General features: G+C 52.6%; 2 protein-coding genes across 2 annotated transcripts in view; one reads left to right on the forward strand and one right to left on the reverse strand.

The window, feature by feature from the left end:
- Positions 1-62: 62 nt before the first annotated feature.
- On the reverse strand, positions 63-16,324 carry ankrd40 (ankyrin repeat domain 40). The gene is given in 6 exon segments (XM_085964015.1): positions 63-1,463; positions 2,900-3,081; positions 3,860-4,159; positions 8,523-8,576; positions 8,579-8,664; positions 16,135-16,324. Coding segments are annotated over 6 exon segments (894 nt in total). The 5' UTR covers positions 16,266-16,324; the 3' UTR covers positions 63-1,322.
- The window catches only part of luc7l3 (LUC7-like 3 pre-mRNA splicing factor), a 52,641-nt gene continuing 35,865 nt past the window's right edge, over positions 3,015-19,790 (forward strand). The window contains exon 1 of the mRNA XM_085964014.1: positions 3,015-3,102. The gene's annotated coding sequence lies outside the window, so the exon portion shown is untranslated. The remainder of the gene's footprint in view (positions 3,103-19,790) is intronic.

Below are 19,790 nucleotides of genomic sequence, written 5' to 3' on the forward strand. Positions count from 1 at the left end.
CGCTTGCAAACACACACCCACACCCCGATACTCATGCACACTCACCAACCTACACACATAAATTCTGGTCCCTGCATAAGATGCAGACCATGTTTTATTGATAATTATACAATTAATATGGTGTCAATTCGTGATTATAACAGTTTTGAAAAAGTGCCTTGGAATATCAAACGAGTAAAGGGAGAGGTATATATATATATAAAAATAGCAATCTCTAAATGCATAGGTTGAGTGAGTGATGGGGCAGCCTGCACCAAATCTACCCGGGAAGCTGGGTTATCTCCGGATGGTGACCTGGGACTCACCGTAAGTTCAATAAAACACCTGAGATGGTAAAAAGCGGAAGAGGAAGCAACAGAACAGATTTCCCGCCGACAGTGCGCGGCAAAGGTCAGAATAGAAAAATAAAATGGCCACAGTTTTATTATCAACTTTTCTTTAAAAATAAATTGTTAACTTGGGGGAGTGCAGCAGGTCAGGTGATAGGGTCAAAGCTCTGATAACGAAGGGTCAGCGCTTTATCGAGCCAGGCTGGATAAGTGCAGGAGGAGAGAGTGCGCGCAGACCGATGCTCCACTCAGTCCAGAGGCTTGTGTCACTCTCTTAGACCGCACGGCTGAGATTAGACTCGTGTGTGTGGGTGTCCCACCCACCCCCGTGATCACACCCAGCCCCAGGGGCGCAGGCTGCACCGTGTGGATTCAAGCCCCTGGGTGCGATGGGCTGGTGTTCTGGGTCAGTACCACACCCGCCGGGGGGAGGAGAGGGGGTGGGGAATTGCCTCGTGGGGTAAAGGAACAAGATGCTCAACAGTTTCGATCCAAAGGAGACGGCTGAACAGGGCCAGCCCATTTCAAAATGCAGTCGAGGCCCCTCCGATGAACAGAGTAGGGCTGGGAAGGGGGAGCGGGGAAGGTAGGGCACAGGAGGTAAATGGAAATAACCACATCCCACCCGGGAAACGGAGGATAATTCTTCACCCGACACTGGGACTGCCAGGATGGGACAAGGGCATCCGGACTAGGGGGAAGGGGGGTTGGCAGGACAGGAGGAGGGAGGGGTCGACAGATTTAATTAGTTACTATTTGTGCGGTACGAGGAGAGGCAGCTTAAAGACTTCACTATTTCCAGAAAGTAGTGTTAGTGACTCTCCGGTAGTCATTGGAATTAACCTTCTAATCATCAAAGCACAGCACAGGGTGAGGCCATTCAGCCCACTCTGAGACGCTCCCTCTCTTGTAAAGCAGGGTGACAGCGACAGTGCTCGGTTTATACTGGGCAGCTGAGATGATCCCAGTAACAGTTTCTCGCGGCGACAGGATTCAGTAGGTCAGCGTTACTGCTCCCGGATTGTAGCAAGGCCGCTCGGTCAGCACAGACTGTGCGGAAATCGAGTTTGTGTCGCCTTTCAGTAAAACAAGCTCCAGCTCCTGGAAATTCTGAAGTCTCGTCACATCTTTATCCTAAATATAAAATGAAATAAAACTTTATCAGTGTTACAGTGAGGGGTATATCAGAGTGTTACAGTGAGGGGTGTGGGGTATATCAGTGTTACAGTGAGGGGTGTGGGGTATATCAGTGTTACAGTAAGGGGTGTGGGGTATATCAGTGTTACAGTGAGGGGTGTGGGGTATGTCAGTGTTACAGTGAGGGGTGTGGGGTATATCAGTGTTACAGTGAGGGGTGTGGGGTATATCAGTGTTACAGTGCGGGGTATATCAGTGTTACAGTGAGGGGTGTGGGGTATATCAGTGTTACAGTGAGGGGTGTGGGGTATATCAGTGTTACAGTGAGGGGTGTGGGGTATATCAGTGTTACAGTGAGGGGTGTGGGGTATATCAGTGTTACAGTGAGGGGTGTGGGGTATATCAGTGTTACAGTGCGGGGTATATCAGTGTTACAGTGAGGGGTGTGGGGTATGTCAGTGTTACAGTGAGGGGTGTGGGGTATATCAGTGTTACAGTGAGGGGTGTGGGGTATATCAGTGTTACAGTGCGGGGTATATCAGTGTTACAGTGAGGGGTGTGGGGTATATCAGTGTTACAGTGAGGGGTGTGGGGTATATCAGTGTTACAGTGAGGGGTGTGGGGTATATCAGTGTGTTACAGTGAGGGATGTGGGGTATATCAGTGTTACAGTGAGGGGTGTGGGGTATATCAGTGTGTTACAGTGAGGGGTGTGGGGTATATCAGTATTACAGTGAGGGGTGTGGGGTATATCAGAGTGTTACAGTGAGGGATATGGGGTATATCAATGCTACAGTGAGGGGTGTGGGGTATATCAGTATTACAGTGAGGGGTGTGGGGTATATCAGTGTTACAGTGAGGGATCTGGGGTATATCAGTGTTACAGTGAGGGGTGTGGGGTATATCAGTGTTACAGTGAGGAGTGTGGGGTATATCAGTGTTACAGTGAGGGGTGTGGGGTATATCAGAGTGTTACAGTGAGGAGTGTGGGGTATATCAGTGTTACAGTGTGGGGTATATCAGTGTGTTACAGTGAGGGGTGTGGGGTATATCGGTGTATTACAGTGAGGGGTGTGGGGTATGTCAGTGTTACAGTGAGGGGTGTGGGATATATCAGTATTACAGTGAGGGGTGTGGGGTATATCAGAGTGTTACAGTGAGGGGTGTGGGGTATATCAGTGTGTTACAGTGAGGGGTGTGGGGTATATCAGTATTACAGTGAGGGGTGTGGGGTATATCAGAGTGTTACAGTGAGGGGTGTGGGGTATATCAGTGTTACAATGAGGGGTGTGGGGTATATCAGTATTACAGTGAGGGGTGTGGGGTATATCAGTGTGTTACAATGAGGGGTGCGGGGTATATCAGTGTTACAGTGAGGGGTGTGGGGTATATGAGAGTGTTACAGTGAAGGATGCGGGTTATACTCTGCTTACCTTTCTTAGCAGAGTGTTGGGCAGTTTCCTGATCCTTTCCACTTGCTCGGGATTGACGTCAAGTTCCTGGCAGCTGACTGTGAGGAGCGCCTGGTATGAGAGTTCCCGGCGATCAAGCTCCACCTCGATGAAGTCGTTGTCCCGGAGAGCAGGATTCTGGATCCGGACTTTCAGCACCAGTTCTGCGAGGATAGAAGGCAGCGGTGGGTACGAGCGGCGGGACCCGGCCATCGCCCATCTGCTCTGCAGGATCTCAGACAGTTAGCCCCGTCTTCATTTCCAGGTTCAGGAATCTCTTTACGGGAGCATTCATTCTCCATCAGAGCCTGGAACCAGCTGGAGGGAGTGTCACCATCGGGACCCCAGGGTACTGTGTGGGACTGGAGTCACATATAGGCCAGGCCGGGTATGGAAGGCAGGTTTCTTTCCCTAAGGGACATTAGTGAACCAGTTGGGTTCATTAATTAATATCAATAATACAGCAGATTCATGGCCACTTTTACTGACACGAGGCACAGCAACTGTGCTGTATATATTCTACAGGGTGTTAACCACTACCCTGTATATATTCTATAGGGTGTTAACCACTACCCTGTATATATTCTATAGGGTGTTAACCACTACCCTGTATATATTCTACAGGGCGTTAACCACTACCCTGTATATATTCTATAGGGTGTTAACCACTACCCTGTATATATTCTACAGGGTGTTAACCACTACCCTGTACATTCTACAGGGTGTTAACCACTACCCTGTATATATTCTATAGGGTGTCACAGTATAATCAGTATTCTGTGCACGTTCTTTAAGGTCTAGTGTTGTGTAACAGACACGACCAACTCACACACATTGCCACTACGTAGTGTGCAGGGACCGAGTGTGCAGGGACCGAGCGTGCAGGGACCGAGCGTGCCCTCCCCCTGCACATGGTGTCTGCCACTGCTCCCCCGCTCCTACCTTGCTCGTGTACGGGAAAGGCTCCAGTGAAGAATAGCGGCTGGAACGTTGCTGGGGGTCCCGCTTGCGCCCCATTCTGCGGCGGTAGCGTTGGTGGTGGTTTGGGGCCTGTTGGCGAGCAGGCGGCTGGACCAGGGAACAGCGGCACGTGGGCGGCTGGAGCCGGGGAGCTGGCGCCCGAACTGGGACTGCCATCGCCCTGCCCGTTCTCCAGGTATGGGAAGGACGGGTTTGCCAGGTAGTTCGGGAGGAATGGGCGCTCAGGTCCACCGTTAATCACAGGTGTTGGATCCTCATCAACTGCTGAAAGAGAAAACAGCAGTGAGAACCGTCTCCATCCAGCCACCCACTCCAACACAACAGCTTGTATTTATATAGCGCCTTTAACGTAGTAAAACGTCCCGCGGTGCTTCACAGGAGCGATCATCAAACAAAATTTGACACCAAGCCACAGAAGGAGATATTAGGGCAGGTGACCAAAAGCTTGGTCAAAGAGGGAGGTTTTAAGGAGCATCTTAGAGGAGAGAGAGGTAGAGAGGTTTAGGGAGGGAATTCCAGAGCTTAGGGCCCAGGCAGCTGAAGGCATGGCCACCAATGGTGGAGCGATGGAAATCGGGGATGCTCAAGAGCCAGAATTAGAGGAGCGCAGAGATCTCGGTGGGGGTGGGTGCTGGAGGAGGTTACAGAGATAGGGAGGGGCGAGGACATGGAGGGATTTGAAAACAAGGATGAGAAATTTAAAATCGAGGCGTTGCCGGACCGGGAGCCATTGTCGGTCAGTGAGCACAGGGGGTGATGGGTGAACGGGACTTGGAGCGAGTGAGGACACGGGCAGCGGAGCTTTGGATGAGGGTGGAAGGTGGGAGGCCGTCTATGCTTGGATATTCGACCTTGGACAGCAATACATCCAAGAGCGAGGGAGGGAGAGAGGAGGGGGCGGGAGAGAGGAGGGGGCGGGAGAGAGGAGAGAGGAGAGGTGGGAGGGGGAGGGAGAGAGGTGGGAGGGGGGAGAGGGGGTGGGGGAGGGAGGGGGAGGGAGAGGGGGTGGGGGAGGGAGAGAGGGGGGGAGGGGGAGGGGGAGGAGGAGGGAGGGGAGGGAGAGGGAGGAGGGAGAGAGGAGGGGGAGGGAGAGAGGAGGGGGAGGGAGAGAGGAGGGGGAGGGAGAGAGGAGGGAGGGGGAGAGAGGAGGGAGGGGGAGAGAGGAGGGAGGGGGAGAGAGGAGGGAGGGGGAGAGAGGAGGGAGGGGGGAGAGAGGAGGGAGGGGGAGAGAGGAGGGAGGGGGAGGGGGAGGGAGGAGGGAGGGGGAGGGGGAGAGAGGAGGGAGGGGGAGGGGAGGGAGAGAGGGGAGGGGAGAGAGGAGGAGGGGAGGGGGAGGAGAGAGGAGGGGGAGGGAGGGGGAGAGAGGAGGGAGGGGAGGGAGAGAGGAGGGAGGGGGAGGGAGAGAGGAGGGAGGGGGAGGGAGAGAGGAGGGAGGGGGAGGGAGAGAGGAGGGAGGGGGAGGGAGAGAGGAGGGAGGGGGAGGGAGAGAGGAGGGAGGGGGAGGGAGAGAGGAGGGAGGGGGAGGGAGAGAGGAGGGAGGGGGAGGGAGAGGAGGAGGGGAGGGGAGAGGGAGGGGGAGGGAGAGGAGGGAGGGGAGGGAGAGAGGAGGGAGAGAGGGAGAGGGAGAGAGGAGGGAGGGGGAGGGAGAGAGGAGGGAGGGGGAGGGAGAGAGGAGGGAGGGGGAGGGAGAGAGGAGGGAGGGGGAGGGAGAGAGGAGGGAGGGGGAGGGAGAGAGGAGGGAGGGGGGGGGAGGGAGGGGGGGGAGGGAGAGAGGAGGGAGGGGGAGGGAGGGGGAGGAGGGGAGGGAGGGGGAGGAGGGGAGGAGAGAGGAGGGAGGGGGAGGGAGGGAGGGGGAGGGAGAGAGGGGAGGGGGGGAGGAGGAGGGGGGAGGGGAGGGAGAGGGGGAGGGGGAGGGAGAGAGGGGAGGGGGGAGGGGGAGGGAGGGGAGGGGGAGAGGAGGGAGGGAGGGGGGAGGGAGAGAGGGGGGAGGGGGAGGGGGAGGGGGAGGGGGGAGGGGAGAGGGGGGGAGGGGGAGAGGGGGGGAGGGGGAGAGGGGGGAGGGGGGAGAGGGGGGGAGGGGGAGAGGGGGGGAGGGGGGGGGAGGGGGGAGAGAGGGGGGGGAGGGGAGAGGGGGAGGGGGAGGGGGGAGAGGGGAGAGGGGGGGGGAGGGGGGGGAGAGGGGGGGAGGGGGAGAGGGGGGGAGGGGGAGGGAGGGAGGGGGGGGAGAGGGGGGAGGGGGGGGAGAGGGGGGAGGGGGAGAGGGGGGAGGGGAGAGGGGGGAGGGAGGGAGAGAGGGGGGAGGGGGGGGAGAGGAGAGAGGGGGAGGGGGGAGGAGGAGGAGGGGGAGAGAGAGAGGGGGGAGGGGAGAGAGGGGGGAGGGGGGAGGAGAGGGGGAGGGGGGGGAGAGAGGGGGGAGGGGGAGAGAGAGGGGGGAGGGGGGGAGGAGAGAGGGGGGGGGGGGAGAGAGGAGGGGGGGTGGGGGAGAGAGAGGGGGAGGGGGGGAGAGAGGGGGGGAGGGGGGGGAGAGAGAGGGGAGGGGGGGGGGTGAGAGAGAGGGGGGGGAGAGAGGGGGGGGAGAGAGAGAGAGGGGGGGGGGGGGAGAGAGAGAGGGGGGAGGGGGGAGAGAGGGGGGGGAGAGAGGGGGGGGGGGAGAGAGAGGGGGGGAGGGGGGGAGAGAGAGAGGGGGAGGGGGGGAGGGAGAGGGGGGAGGGGGGGAGAGAGAGGGGGGAGGGGGGGGAGAGAGAGAGGGGGGAGGGGGGGGAGAGAGGGGGGGGGGGGAGAGAGAGAGGGGGAGGGGGGGGAGAGAGAGAGGGGGGAGGGGGGGGGAGAGAGAGGAGGGGGGGAGTGGGGGGAGGGGGGGAGGGGGGGAGAGGGGGGGAGGGGGGGGGGAGAGAGAGAGGGGGGAGGGGGGGGGAGAGAGAGAGGGGGGGAGGGGGGGGAGGAGAGGGGGAGGGGGGGGAGAGAGGGGGGGTGGGGGGAGAGAGGGGTGGGGGGGAGAGGGGGGGGGGGGGAGAGAGAGGGGGGGAGGGGGGGGAGGGGGGGGGAGGGGAGGGGGAGAGGGGGGGGGGGGGAGAGAGAGAGGGGGGAGGGGGGGGAGAGAGAGAGGGGGAGGGGGGGAGAGAGAGGGGGTGGGGGGAGAGAGAGAGGGGGGGAGGGGGGGGGAGAGGGGGGAGAGAGAGAGGGGGGAGGGGGGGGAGAGGGGGGGAGAGAGGAGGGGGGAGGGGGGGGAGAGAGAGAGGGGGGGAGGGGGGGGGGAGAGAGAGAGGGGGGAGGGGGGGGAGAGAGGAGGGGGGAGGGGGGGAGAGAGAGGGGGGGGAGTGGGGGGGTGGAGAGAGGGGGAGGGGGGAGAGAGGAGGGGGGGAGAGAGAGGAGGGGGGAGGGGGGGGGGAGAGAGAGGGGGGAGGGGGGGGAGAGAGAGGGAGGGGGGAGAGAGGGGGGAGGGGAGAGAGAGAGGGGGGAGGGGGGGGAGAGAGAGAGGGGGGAGGGGGGAGAGAGAGGGGGGAGGGGGGAGAGAGAGAGGGGAGGGGGGGAGAGAGAGGGGAGAGGGGGGGAGGGGGGGGTGAGAGGGGGGAGGGGGGGAGGGGGGGAGGGGGAGAGAGAGGGGGAGGGGGAGAGAGAGAGGGGGGAGGGGGGGGGAGAGAGAGAGGGGGAGGGGGGGGAGAGAGGGGGGAGGGGGGGAGAGAGGGGAGGGGAGGGGGGAGGAGAGGGGAGGGGGGGGAGAGAGAGAGGGGGGAGGGGGAGGGGGAGGGAGAGGGGAGGAGGGGGGGGGGGGGGAGGAGAGAGGGGGGAGGGGGGGAGGGAGAGGGGGGAGGGGGAGGGGAGAGAGGGGGGGAGAGGGGGGAGGAGAGAGGGAGAGAGGGGGGAGGGGGAGGGAGAGAGGGGGAGGGGGAGGGAGAGGGGGGGGTTGGGGGGGAGGGGAGGGAGAGAGGGGGGAGGGGGGGGGAGTGGGGGGAGAGAGGGGGGGAGGGGGGGGAGAGAGAGGGGGGGGAGGGGGGGGAGGGGAGAGAGAGAGGGGGGAGGGGGGGGAGAGAGAGAGGGGGGAGGGGGGGGAGAGAGAGAGGGGGGGAGGGGGGGGGAGAGGGGGGAGGGGGAGGTGAGAGAGGGGGAGGGGGAGGGAGAGGAGGGGGAGGGGGGAGGGAGAGAGGGGGGAGGGGGGGAGGAGAGAGAGGGGGGAGGGGGGGGAGAGAGGGGAGGGAGGGGGGGGAGAGAGGGGGAGGGAGGGGGGAGAGAGGGGGAGGAGAGGGGGGGAGGGAGGGGGAGAGGGGGGAGGGAGGGGGGGAGAGGGAGGGGGGGAGGAGGGTGGGAGGGAGAGGGGGAGAGAGGGGGGAGGGAGGGGAGAGGAGAGAGAGGGGGAGGAGGGGGAGGGAGAGAGGGGGGAGGGGGGGAGAGAGAGGGGGGAGGGGGGGGAGAGAGAGGAGGGGGGAGAGAGGGGGGAGAGGGGAGGGGAGGGAGAGGGGGAGGGAGAGAGGGGAGGGAGAGGGAAGAGAGAAAGAGAAGAGAGGAGAGAGGGGAGAGAGTAATTTGAGAGTGTGAAATAAATTAAAAACAGGCAGAGAGAGCCAGATAGACAAGGAAATGTGACACACAGATCGACAAGAGGAAGAATAAATTGTCAGCAAGTCACCTCCTAATATTGCTCGGATTCGGTTTCGCCGTGAGCAAGCTGCCCTTTCACCTTGTTTGTAAGGATTCTTTATCGGCCGGCATCGAGCAGTTCGGACACGATCGGGCTGTGGCCGCGTTTGCAAGCCCAATGCAAGCAGGTCCTGCAATGCAAGCACACAATGACAGGATGGTGATCACACGAGGAAGAGAAACAGCTGCACATAGCGAGATTAAAGGCGTGTTGGTGCCGGAGTTGTGACCAGTTTAGGGTCACTCTCGCTGGCAGGGTGGGGGGAACGGAAGAGATTTCTCAGTCCAAATACACCAGGAGAAAAGAACTTGCATTTCTATCGCGCCTTTCACAACCTTAGGACGTCCCTTTTAAAATGTAGTCATTTGCGCACAGCATGCTCCGCAAGCAGCAAAGTGATAATGACCAGAAAATCTTGTTTTTTTTTTAAAGAGAGGGGCTGAGAATAGAACTTGGGAAAATAAAATGGACATCAATATTGGCAAAAATTGGGAAACATTTAAAATGGTGTTCAACAGAGTCCAGGAAAAATATATTTTGCTAAAAAAAAGAACAAAATAAGCACTAATGGGACACCATGAGGGTGTTTGAGCAGCTAGGGGCCAAATTAAAAAGCAGAACCACAAGGGTAATAATCTCTGGATTATTACCTGAGCGCGAATTTGGCTAGGACAAATAAAATTAGAGAGTTAAATGCGTGGCTCAAAGACTGGTGTGGGAGAAATGGGTTTTGCTTCCTGGGACACTGGCACCAGTACTGGGGCAGGAGGGAGCTGTTCCGTTGGGACGGGCTTCACTTGGCCAGTGCTGGGACTAGAGTCCTGGCGGATCATATAACTAGGGCTGTAGAGAGGGCTTTAAACTAACTAGTGGGGGGGGGGGAGGTTCCTAGAGAGCAAATAATAAAAATGACAACAGAGAAGGTCATAGACTTAGGTAGCAGTGGGGAAATTAAAAACCAGAGCATGTCAGGAAGGGGCAGAAGGTATGGAGTAAAAGGTAAAGTAATAAAAAGGGCAAAAGCAGGAACTAAGTGTCACAAAACATCTTTGAAAGTTCTTAATCTGAATGCACGTAGCATTCGTAACAAAATAGACGAGTTAATGGCACAAATAACTACATATGGGTATGATGTGGCCATTACAGAAACATGGCTGCAGGGTGACAATGCCTGGGAATTAAACATACCAGGTTATTTAACGATCAGGAAGGACAGGCAGGAAGGAAGGGGAGGTGGGGTGGCTATGTTAATAAAGGAAGGAATCACTGTAATACAGAGAAATGATATTGGGTCAAAAGATCAGGATAATGAAACAGTTTGGGTGGAGATAAGGAATAATAAGGGGAAAAAAACACTAGTGGGCGTAGTCTATAGGCCTCCGAACAGTGGCAACTCTGTTGGACGGAGTATCAATCAGGAAATAGTTGAGGCTTGTAATAAGGGAACATCTATAATTATGGGGGATTTTAACTATCATATTAATTGGACAAATCAAATTGGGCAGGGCTGCCTTGAGGATGAGTTCATTGAGTGTATTAGGGATGGGTTTCTTGAGCAGTATGTAACTGAACCGACCAGGGGGCAAGCAACCTTAGATCTGGTCCTGTGTAACGAGATGGGATTAATTAAAAATGTCCTAGTAAAGGAGCCCCTTGGAATGAGTGACCATAACATGGTTGAATTCCATATTCAATTAGAGGGTGAGAAGGTTGGATCTCAAACAAGCGTGCTAAGCTTGAATAAAGGAGACTATGAAGGTATGAGAGCGGAATTGAGTAGAGTGGATTGGGAAAATAGATTAAAGGGTAAGACGATACATGATCAGTGGTGTACATTTAAGGAGTTATTTTACAACTTCCAAAAAAAATATATTCCACTGAGAAGAAAAGGGTGTAAAAGAAAAGACAGCCATCCGTGGCTAAGTAAAGAAATTAAGGATAGTATTCGACTAAAAACAAGGGCATATAAGGTAGCCAAATCTAGTGGGAGGATAGAGGATTGGGAAAACTTTAAAAGACAGCAAAAAATAACAAAAAGATTGATTAAGAAAGGGAAGATAGATTATGAAAGTAAATTAGCAAAAAATATAAAAACAGATAGTAAGAGTTTTTATAGTTATATAAAAAGAAAAAGGGTGGCTAAAGTAAATGTTGGTCCCTTAGAGGATTAGACCGGGAAATTAATGGTGGGAAATATGGAGATGGCAAAAACACTGAATGAATATTTTATATCAGTCTTTACAGTAGAAGACACTAAGAATATCCCAACACTGGACAAACAGGGGGCTAAAGGGGGGGGGAGGAGCTAAACACGATCAAAATCACTAAGGAAGTGGTACTCGGTAAAATAATGGGACTCAAGGCGGGTAAATCACCTGGACCTGATGGCTTACATCCTAGGGTCTTGAGGGAAGTGGCGGTAGGGATTGTAGATGCATTGGTAATAATTTTCCAAAACTCCCTGGACTCGGCAAAGGTCCCGGCAGACTGGAAAACTGCTAATGTAACACCCTTATTTAAAAAGGGCAGTAGACAGAAGGCTGGAAACTATAGACCAGTTAGCCTAACATCTGTGGTAGGTAAAATTTTGGAGTCCATTATTAAGGAGACAGTAACAGGACATTTGGATAATCATAATTTAATAGGACAAAGTCAGCATGGTTTTATGAAGGGGAAGTCATGTTTGACAAATTTGCTGGAGTTCTTTGAGGAAGTAACATATAGGGTGGATAAAGGTGAACCAGTGGACGTAGTGTATTTAGACTGCCAAAAGGCATTTGACAAGGTGCCACACAAAAGATTATTGCTTAAGATAAAAAATCACGGGATTGGGGGTAATATTCTGGCATGGATAGAGGATTGGCTATCTAACAGAAGGCAGAGAGTTGGGATAAATGGTTCATTCTCAGACTGGCAATCAGTAACTAGTGGTGTTCCGCAGGGGTCAGTGCTGGGTCCCCAACTCTTTACAATCTATATTAACGATTTGGAGGAGGGGACCGAGTGTAACATATCAAAGTTTGCAGATGATACTAAGATGGGAGGGAAAGTAGTGAGTGAGGAGGACATAAAAAACCTGCAAGGGGACATAGACAGGCTAAGTAAGTGGGCAGAGATTTGGCAGATGGAATACAATACTGGAAAGTGTGAGGTTATGCACTTTGGCAGGAAAAATCGTAGAGCAAGTTATTATCTTAATGGCAAGAAACTGGAAAGTACTGAAGTACAAAGGGATCTGGGGGTCCTGGTGCACGAAACTCAAAAGGTTAGTATGCAGGTGCAGCAAGTGATTAAAAGGCCAATGGAATGTTGGCTTTCATTGCTAGGGGGATAGAATATAAAAATAGGGAGGTATTGCTTCAGTTGTACAAGGTATTGGTGAGACCACACCTGGAATACTGCGTACAGTTTTGGTGTCCATACTTAAGAAAGGACATACTTGCTCTCGAGTCAGTACAAAGAAGGTTCACTCGGTTAACCCCGGGGATGATGAGGGGATGGACATATGAGGAGAGGTTGAGTAGATTGGGACTCTACTCATTGGAGTTCAGAAGAATGAGAGGCGATCTTATTGAAACATATAAGATTGTGAAGGGGTTGGATCGGGTGGATGCGGGGAAGATGTTCCGATGATGGGTGAAACTAGAACTAGGGGGCATAGTCTTAGAATAAGGGGCTGCCAATTCAAAACTGAGATGTGGAGGAACTACTTCACTCAGAGGGTGGTAGGTCCATGGAATATGCTGCCCCAAAAAGCTGTAGAAGCTACATCATTACATAAATTTAAAACAGAAATAGACAGTTTCCTAGAAGTAAAGGGAATTAAGGGTTACGGGGAGTGGGCAGGAATTTGGACATGAGTCTAGGTTCGGAATGGTCATGGCCCTGTGGGTAGCGGAGCGGGCCCAGGGGCCGTGTAGCCTGATCCTGCTCCTATTTCGTGTGTCTAATTCTGTTAGATTCAGGAGATAGTCCTGTCATAGTGGATTGGCGGTTAGGATCAGATCAGCCATGATCTTATTGAATGGCGGAGCAGGCTTGAGGGGCCGATTGGCCTACTCCTGCTCCTATTTCTTATGTTCTTATGGATGAATAAAGCCATAAGGGAAAAATTGAGAGTAAGGAAAGAGGCAAACACCAAGTACATGGACAGCAGGGGAGAGCATGATAAGGAGAATAGGGAGAGATTAGGAGAGAATTAAAAAAAAATTAGGAAGGAAAAGAGGAACTATGAAATTAAATGATCAAGGAACATAAAAAAATAATAAAATATTTTATAGGCACATAAATGAAAAAAGCAAGGTCGGAATGGGAATAGAGCCATTAAGGGATAGACAGGATAATACCAGTGGTAACGAGAGAGATGGCAGAAATATTAAATAATTATTTTGCTTCAGTATTTACCAGGGAGATAGAACAGATGGACATGACATTGGACGATGAGATTAGTAATGAGATAACTGCATTTAAAATAAGAGATATATTAAATAAACTAATCAAACTCAGAGGAAAAAAACCCTGGTCCAGATGGATTACATCCACGCATTTTAAAAGAATCTAGGAAGAGATAGCAGCGGCATTCCTACACATATTTAATAATTCGTTAGAAAAAGGTGTAGTGCCAGAGGACTGGCGGATAGCTAACGTAATACTGATATTTAAGAGGAATAGAACATGTCCAGGAATTATAGACCAGTCATCTTATCAGTGGTAGGAAAAATAATGGAATCCCTACTAAAGGAGAAAATAGAAGAACATCTAGAAGCCAAAAATATAATAAGGAATAGTCAGCATGGATTTCAAAAGGGAAAGTCTTGCTGACCAACCTCATTGAATTTTTTAAGCGGTAACAGAGAGTAGACAAGGGTAATGCAATAGATTGGGAGAAGGGGAAGTGCAACGAGACCTGGGTGTCCTTGTGCACCAGTCGCTGAAGGTAAGCATGCAGGTGTAGCAGGCGGTTAAGAAGGCAAATGGTATGTTGGCCTTCGTAGCGAGAGGATTCGAGTACAGGAGCAAGGATGTCTTGCTGCAGTTGTACAAGGCCTTGGTGAGACCACATCTTGAGTACTGTGTGCAGTTTTGGTCGCCTTATCTGAGGAAGAATGTTCTTGCCATGGAGGGAGTGCAGCGAAGATTCACCAGACTGATACCTGGGATGAGGAGAGATTGGGTCGATTGGGCTTATACTCGCTGGAGTTTAGAAGAATGAGAGGGGATCTCATTGAAACTTATAAATTCTAACAGGACTGGACAGACTAGATGCAGGAAGGATGTTCCCGATGGCGGGGAGTCCAGAACCAGGGGTCACAGTCTAAGGATAAGGGGTAAGCCATTTAGCACTGAGATGAGGAGGAATTCTTCACCCAGAGAGTGGTGAACCTGTGGAATTCTCTGCCACAGAAGGCAGTTGAGGCAAATTCATTAAATATATTCAAAAAGGAGTTGGATATATTTCTTAAGGCTAAAGGGATCAAGGGATATGGGGAGAAGGCAGGGACAGGGTACTGAATTTGGATGATCAGCCATGGTCTCATTAAATGGCGGAACAGGCTCGAGGGGCCGAATGGCCTACTCCTGCTCCTATCTTCTATGTTTCTATGTGTTGGGGCCTCAACTATTCACTGTATTTATTAATGATTTAGATGATGGCACAGAAAGCCATGTAACAAAATTTGCCGATGACACAAAGATAGGCGGCATTGTCGGCAGTGTAGATGGAAACATAAAATTACAAAGGAATATCGACAGAGTAAGTGAATGGGCAAAACTGTGGCAAATAGATTTCAGTGTAAGCAAATGTGAGGTCTTCCACTTTGGACTAAAAAAGGATAGAACAGGGTACTTTCTAAATGGTGAAACGCTAGAAACAGTGGAGGTCCAAAGAGACTTGAGGGTCTATGTTCATAGATGATTAAAATGTAATGGACAGGTACAGAAAATAATCAAAAGGCTAATGGAATGCTGGCCTTTATATCTGGAGGACTAGAATACAAGTGGGTCGAAGTTATGCTGCAGCTGTACAGAGCCCTGGTTAGACCACACCTGGAGCACTGGGAGCAGTTCTGGGCACCACACCTTAGGAAGGATAGATTGGCCTTGGAGGGGGTGCAGCGTAGGTTTTACCAGAATGATACCCGGACTCCAAGGGTTAAATTGCGAGGAAAGATTACACAAACTAGGGTTGTATTCCTTAGAATTTAGAAGGTTAAGGAGTGATCTGATCGAAGTTTTTAAGATATTAAGGGGAACTGATAGGGTAGATAGAGAGAAACTATTTCCGCTGGTTGGGGATTCTTGGACTTGGTGGGGGGGGGCGGGCATAGTCTAAAAATTGGAGCCAGACCTTTCAGGAGTGAAATTAGGAAACACTTCTACTCACAAAGGGTGGTAGAAGTTTGGAACTCTCTTCCGCAAACAGCAATTGATGCGAGGTCGATTGTTAATTTTAAATCAGAGATTGATAGCTTTTTGTAAACCAAAGGTGTTCATCGATATGGGGCAAAAGAGTTAGATCGCAGATCAGTTATGATCTCACTGAGGGGCTCAATGGTCTACTGTTGTTGCTTGGAACTCAGCGCCCACTCCCCGCTCCTCCCGCGCGCCCCCACCCCGCTCGCTCCCTCCCACCCCGTACCCCCTCGCTGCGCGGCGGCTCACAGTGCCCCCTCTCCCCACGCCACTTCCCACCCACCCTGTGCCCCGCACCCCCGCCCTGCGCCCCCACCCCATGCCCCGCACACCGTCCCCGCACTGCAGCTCACACCGTGCCCCCACCCACCCATCCCGCGCACCCCCTCCCACCCCATGCCCCGCACTGCGCCCCACCCCGTGCCCCCTCCCCGCACTGCGCCCCACCCCGTGCCCCCTCCCCGCACTGCGCCCCACCCCGTGCCCCCTCCCCGCACTGCGCCCCAGTCCGTGCCCCCTCCCCGCACTGCGCCCCACTCCGTGCCCCCTCCCCGCACTGCGCCCCACCCCGTGCCCCCTCCCCACACTGCGCCCCACCCCGTGCCCCCTCCCCGCACTGCACCCCACCCCGTGCCCACGCGGGGTGGGGGAAGGGGGCACTGTGAGCCGCCGCGCAGCGAGGGGGTACGGGGTGGGTGGGAGGGAGCGAGCGGGGTGGGGGCGCTGAGTTCCAAGCAACAACACGGGGGATCAGGGTGGGCACGGGAAGGGGGCAGCTCCCCGGTGACCCCCCAACACGGCGTGGCCGCGCAGTAACCGGGTGGTCATCGGGAGGCTTCAAGGTCTCCGATAGTTAATGAGAGGAAGGCCTGCATTTCTCTGGCACCAGCCACATCCTCTGGACGCCCCGAGGCGCTTTACAGCCAATGAAGCTGGTCACTGTGCTGGGTTAACCGCGAGTTCATAGGTTTAAAGTCCGAATAGTTAGAGTGTGGATTTGCTGCTGGTTAAGGGTCTGAGTTTAGCAATACTTATTGACTTTACTGCTAGTTATGGGCTGAGGACAGTCACCGATCTGCACCCGGGCCCAGCCCAGGCCCCGCTCTCTTTCCCCGGGCCCAGCCTAGGCCCCGCTCTCTTTCCCCGGGCCCAGCCTAGGCCCCGCTCTCTCGCCCCGGGCCTCACCCACCAGCCGTTCACCGGGTTCTGTCCGTTCACTCGGGCCCCGAGGCCCAGCAGCCGCCGAACCGACTCCACGTCCCCGACACTGCAGGCCTCCCGCAGCCGCTCGTCCAGCTCCATATTCGGGTCGGCCGCCATCTCTCCCGCTCCCGGCCCGGCTCCTCCCTCCAGCCCGGAGACCGGCCCCAGCCCCCGCCCCCCCCGGCCCAGCTCCTCCCACGGCTCCGTCAGCCGGGCTGTTCGACCGTGGGGGCATCACAGAGACTCAGCTCCCCGGGGGGGGGGGGGGTTGTGGGATCTTGCTGTGCTGCCTCCTGGGGGAGGGGGTTGTGGGATCTTGCTGTGCTGCCTCCCCAGGGTGGGAGTCCTGAGCTTTGATTCCTGGAGTCGCACAGGTTTCGGGAGGGACCCCCGTGTGTCAGGGCGAGGCGCCCGAGTGTTGGGCATCCCAAGGTCGAATAGTGGCCATAGTGGCTACAGGGTTCACCGGAGGCTTTGAGTGTGCTGTTGAGCGAGAGTTGATGCCAACGTGTGTGTAAAGGTGATAATTCAGGGCCAAGTCTGAGGTCTGTCCAGAGAGACAAGTGCTGACCCTCGAGGGTGGACATTAGTCTTACGTTAACCATACAACTGAACTTTATAAAGATGGGGCGCTCCAGGAAACTGTAGAGACTCGAAATAGTCTTGCAGCAACTTCCCTGCGAAGTCAGAGGATTTAAGTACATGAGAACAAAAGAATTAGGAGCAGGAGTTGGCCATTCGGCCCCTCGAGCCTGCTCCACCATTCAATAAGATCATGGCTGTTCTTTGACCTCAACTCCACTTTCCCGCCCGATCCCCACACCCCCAGATTCCCCTAGAGTCCAAAAATCTATCATAGGATTACACAGGATATACGGCACAGAAACAGGCCATTCAGCCCAACCAGTCCATGCCGGCGTTTATGCTCCACTCGAGCCTCCTCCCGTCTTTCCTCATCTAAATCTATCAGTGTAACCCTCTATTCCCTTCTCCCTCCTCCCCTTAAATGCATCTATTCTTTTCGCTTCAACCACTCCCTGTGGCAGCGAGTTCCACATTCTCACCACTCTCTGGGTAAAGAAGTTTCTTCTGAATTCCCTATTGGATTTCTTGGTGACTATCTTATATTGACGGCCTCTAGTTATGCTCTTCCCCACAAGTGGAAACACTCTCTCTGTATCCACTCTATCAAAACCTTTCATAATTTTAAAGACCTCTATTAGGTCACCCTTCAGCCTTCTCTTTTCAAGAGAAAAGAGACCCAGCCTGTTCTGATATGTATACTCTCGCATTTCTCATATCATCCTTGTAAATCTTCTCTGCACCCTCTCCAGTGCCTCTATATCCTTTTTATAATATGGTGACCAGAATTGTACGCAGTACTCCAAGTGTGGTCTAACCAAGATTCGATACAGGTTTAGCATAACTTCCCTACTTTTCAATTCTATCCCTCTAGAAATAAACCCTAGTTCTTGGTTTGCTTTTTTATGGCCTTGTTAACCTGTGTCGCAACTTTTAGTGATTTGTGTATTTGTACTCCGAGATCGCTTTGCTTCTCTACCCCACCCAGACTCGTACCCTCCATGTAATATGTGACCTCCCTATTCTTCCTACCAAAATGTAATACCTCACATTTATCTGTGTTGAACTTCATTTTGCCAATTATTTGCCCATTCTGCAAATTTATTAATGTCCTCCTGTAATTTGTTGCAGTCCTCCTCAGTATTGACTATCCCCCCAATTTGGTGTCATCTGCAAATTTAGAAATTGTGTTGAATATACTCAATGACTGAGCCTCCACAGCCCTCTGGGGCAGAGAATTCCAAAGATTCACCACCCTCTGAGTGAAGAAATTCCTCATCTCAGTCCTAAATGGCCGACCCCTTATCCTGAGACTGTGCCCCCTGGTTCTAGACTCTCCAGCCAGGGGAAACAGCCTCTCAGCATCTACCCCGTCAATCCCCCTCAGAATCTTATATGTTCCAATGAGATCACAAACTCCCGATGAGTCAGTTACTTATGAGTATAAAGGTGTCTCTATCATAAGAACTGCTTCTGTTGTGTTTATGTTCATTTGATAAACAAAGACCATTGATCAAACGACTCTCTGTCTTCTGTTTTCAAATAAAATACATTGGTGGGAGTTGTCTTTAAGCCTCCAAACAGTAGTGGTAATGTAGGGGATGGCATCAAACAGGAAATTAGAGATGCATGTAACAAGGGTACTACTGTAATCATGGTGACTTTAATCTACATATAGACTGGCCAAACCAGATTAGCAATAATACTGTGGAGGATTAATTCCTGGAGTGTGTACGAGATGGTTTTTTAGACCAGTATGTTGAGGAGCCAACTAGGGAACAGGCTATCCTCGATTGGGTATTGTGCAATGAGAAGGGGTTAATTAATAATCTTGTGCAGGATCCTTTAGGGAAGCGTGACCATAACATGATAGAATTCTTCATTAAAATGGAAAGTGAAGACCACCAATCCGAAACTAGGGTCCTAAATCTAAACAAAGGAAACTACGAAGGTATGAGGAGGGAGTTGGCTATGATAGACTGGGGAGCTTCATTAAAAGGCATGACGGTGGATAGGCAATGGCTAACATTTAAGGAACGAATGCATGAATTGCAACAGTTATACATTCCTTTCTGGCACAAAAACACAAGAGGAAAAGCGGCCCAACCATGGCTAACAAAGGAAATTAAGGACAGTATTAGATCCAAAGAGGAGTCATATAAAGTTGCCAGAAAAAGTAGCAAGCCTGAGGATTGGGAGCAGTTTAGAGTTCAGCAAAAAAGGACCAAGAGATTGATTAAGGGGGAAAAATAGAGTATGAGAGTAAACTTTCAAGGAACATAAAAGCGGATTGTAAAAGCTTCTACAAGTATGTAAAAAGAAAAAGATTAGTGAAGACAAATGTAGGTCCCTTACAGACAGAAACGGGAGAATTTATAATGGGGAACAAGGAAATGGCTGAGCAATTAAACAAATACTTTGGTTCTGTCTTCACGGAAGAGGACACAAATAACTTCCCAGAAATGCTAGGGAACCAAGGGTCTAGTGAGAAGGAGGAATTAAAGGAATTTAGTATTAGTAAAAAAATAGGGCGGGATAAATTAATGGGACTGAAAGCTGATAAATCCCCAGGGCCTGATAATCTGCATCCCAGAGTACTAAAAGAAGTAGCCATGGAAATAGTGGATGCATTGGTTGTCATCTTCCAAAATTCTATAGATAATGGAACAGTTCCTGCAGATTGGAGGGTGGCAAATGTAACCCCACTATTTAAAAAAGGAGGGAGAGAGAAAACAGGGAACTACAGACTGTTTAGCCAAACATCAGTAGTAGGGAAAATGCTAGAGTCTATTATAAAGGATGTGATAACAGAACACTTAGAAAATATCAACGGGATTAGACAAAGTCAACATGGATTTATGAAAGGGAAATTGTGTTTGACAAACCTACTGGAGTTTTTTGAGGATATAACTGGTAGAATAGACAAGGGAGAACCAGTGGATGTGGTGTATTTGGATTTTCAGAAGGCCTTTGATGTCCCACATAAGAGGTTAGTGTGCAAAATTAAAGCACATGGGATTGGGGGTAATATACTGGCATGGATTGAAAATTGGTTAACAG

The sequence above is a fragment of the Somniosus microcephalus genome, chromosome 21 (assembly GCF_052327205.1).
Source record: "Somniosus microcephalus isolate GS21.2 chromosome 21, FLI_Smic_1.0, whole genome shotgun sequence".
Classification (NCBI taxonomy): domain Eukaryota; kingdom Metazoa; phylum Chordata; class Chondrichthyes; order Squaliformes; family Somniosidae; genus Somniosus; species Somniosus microcephalus.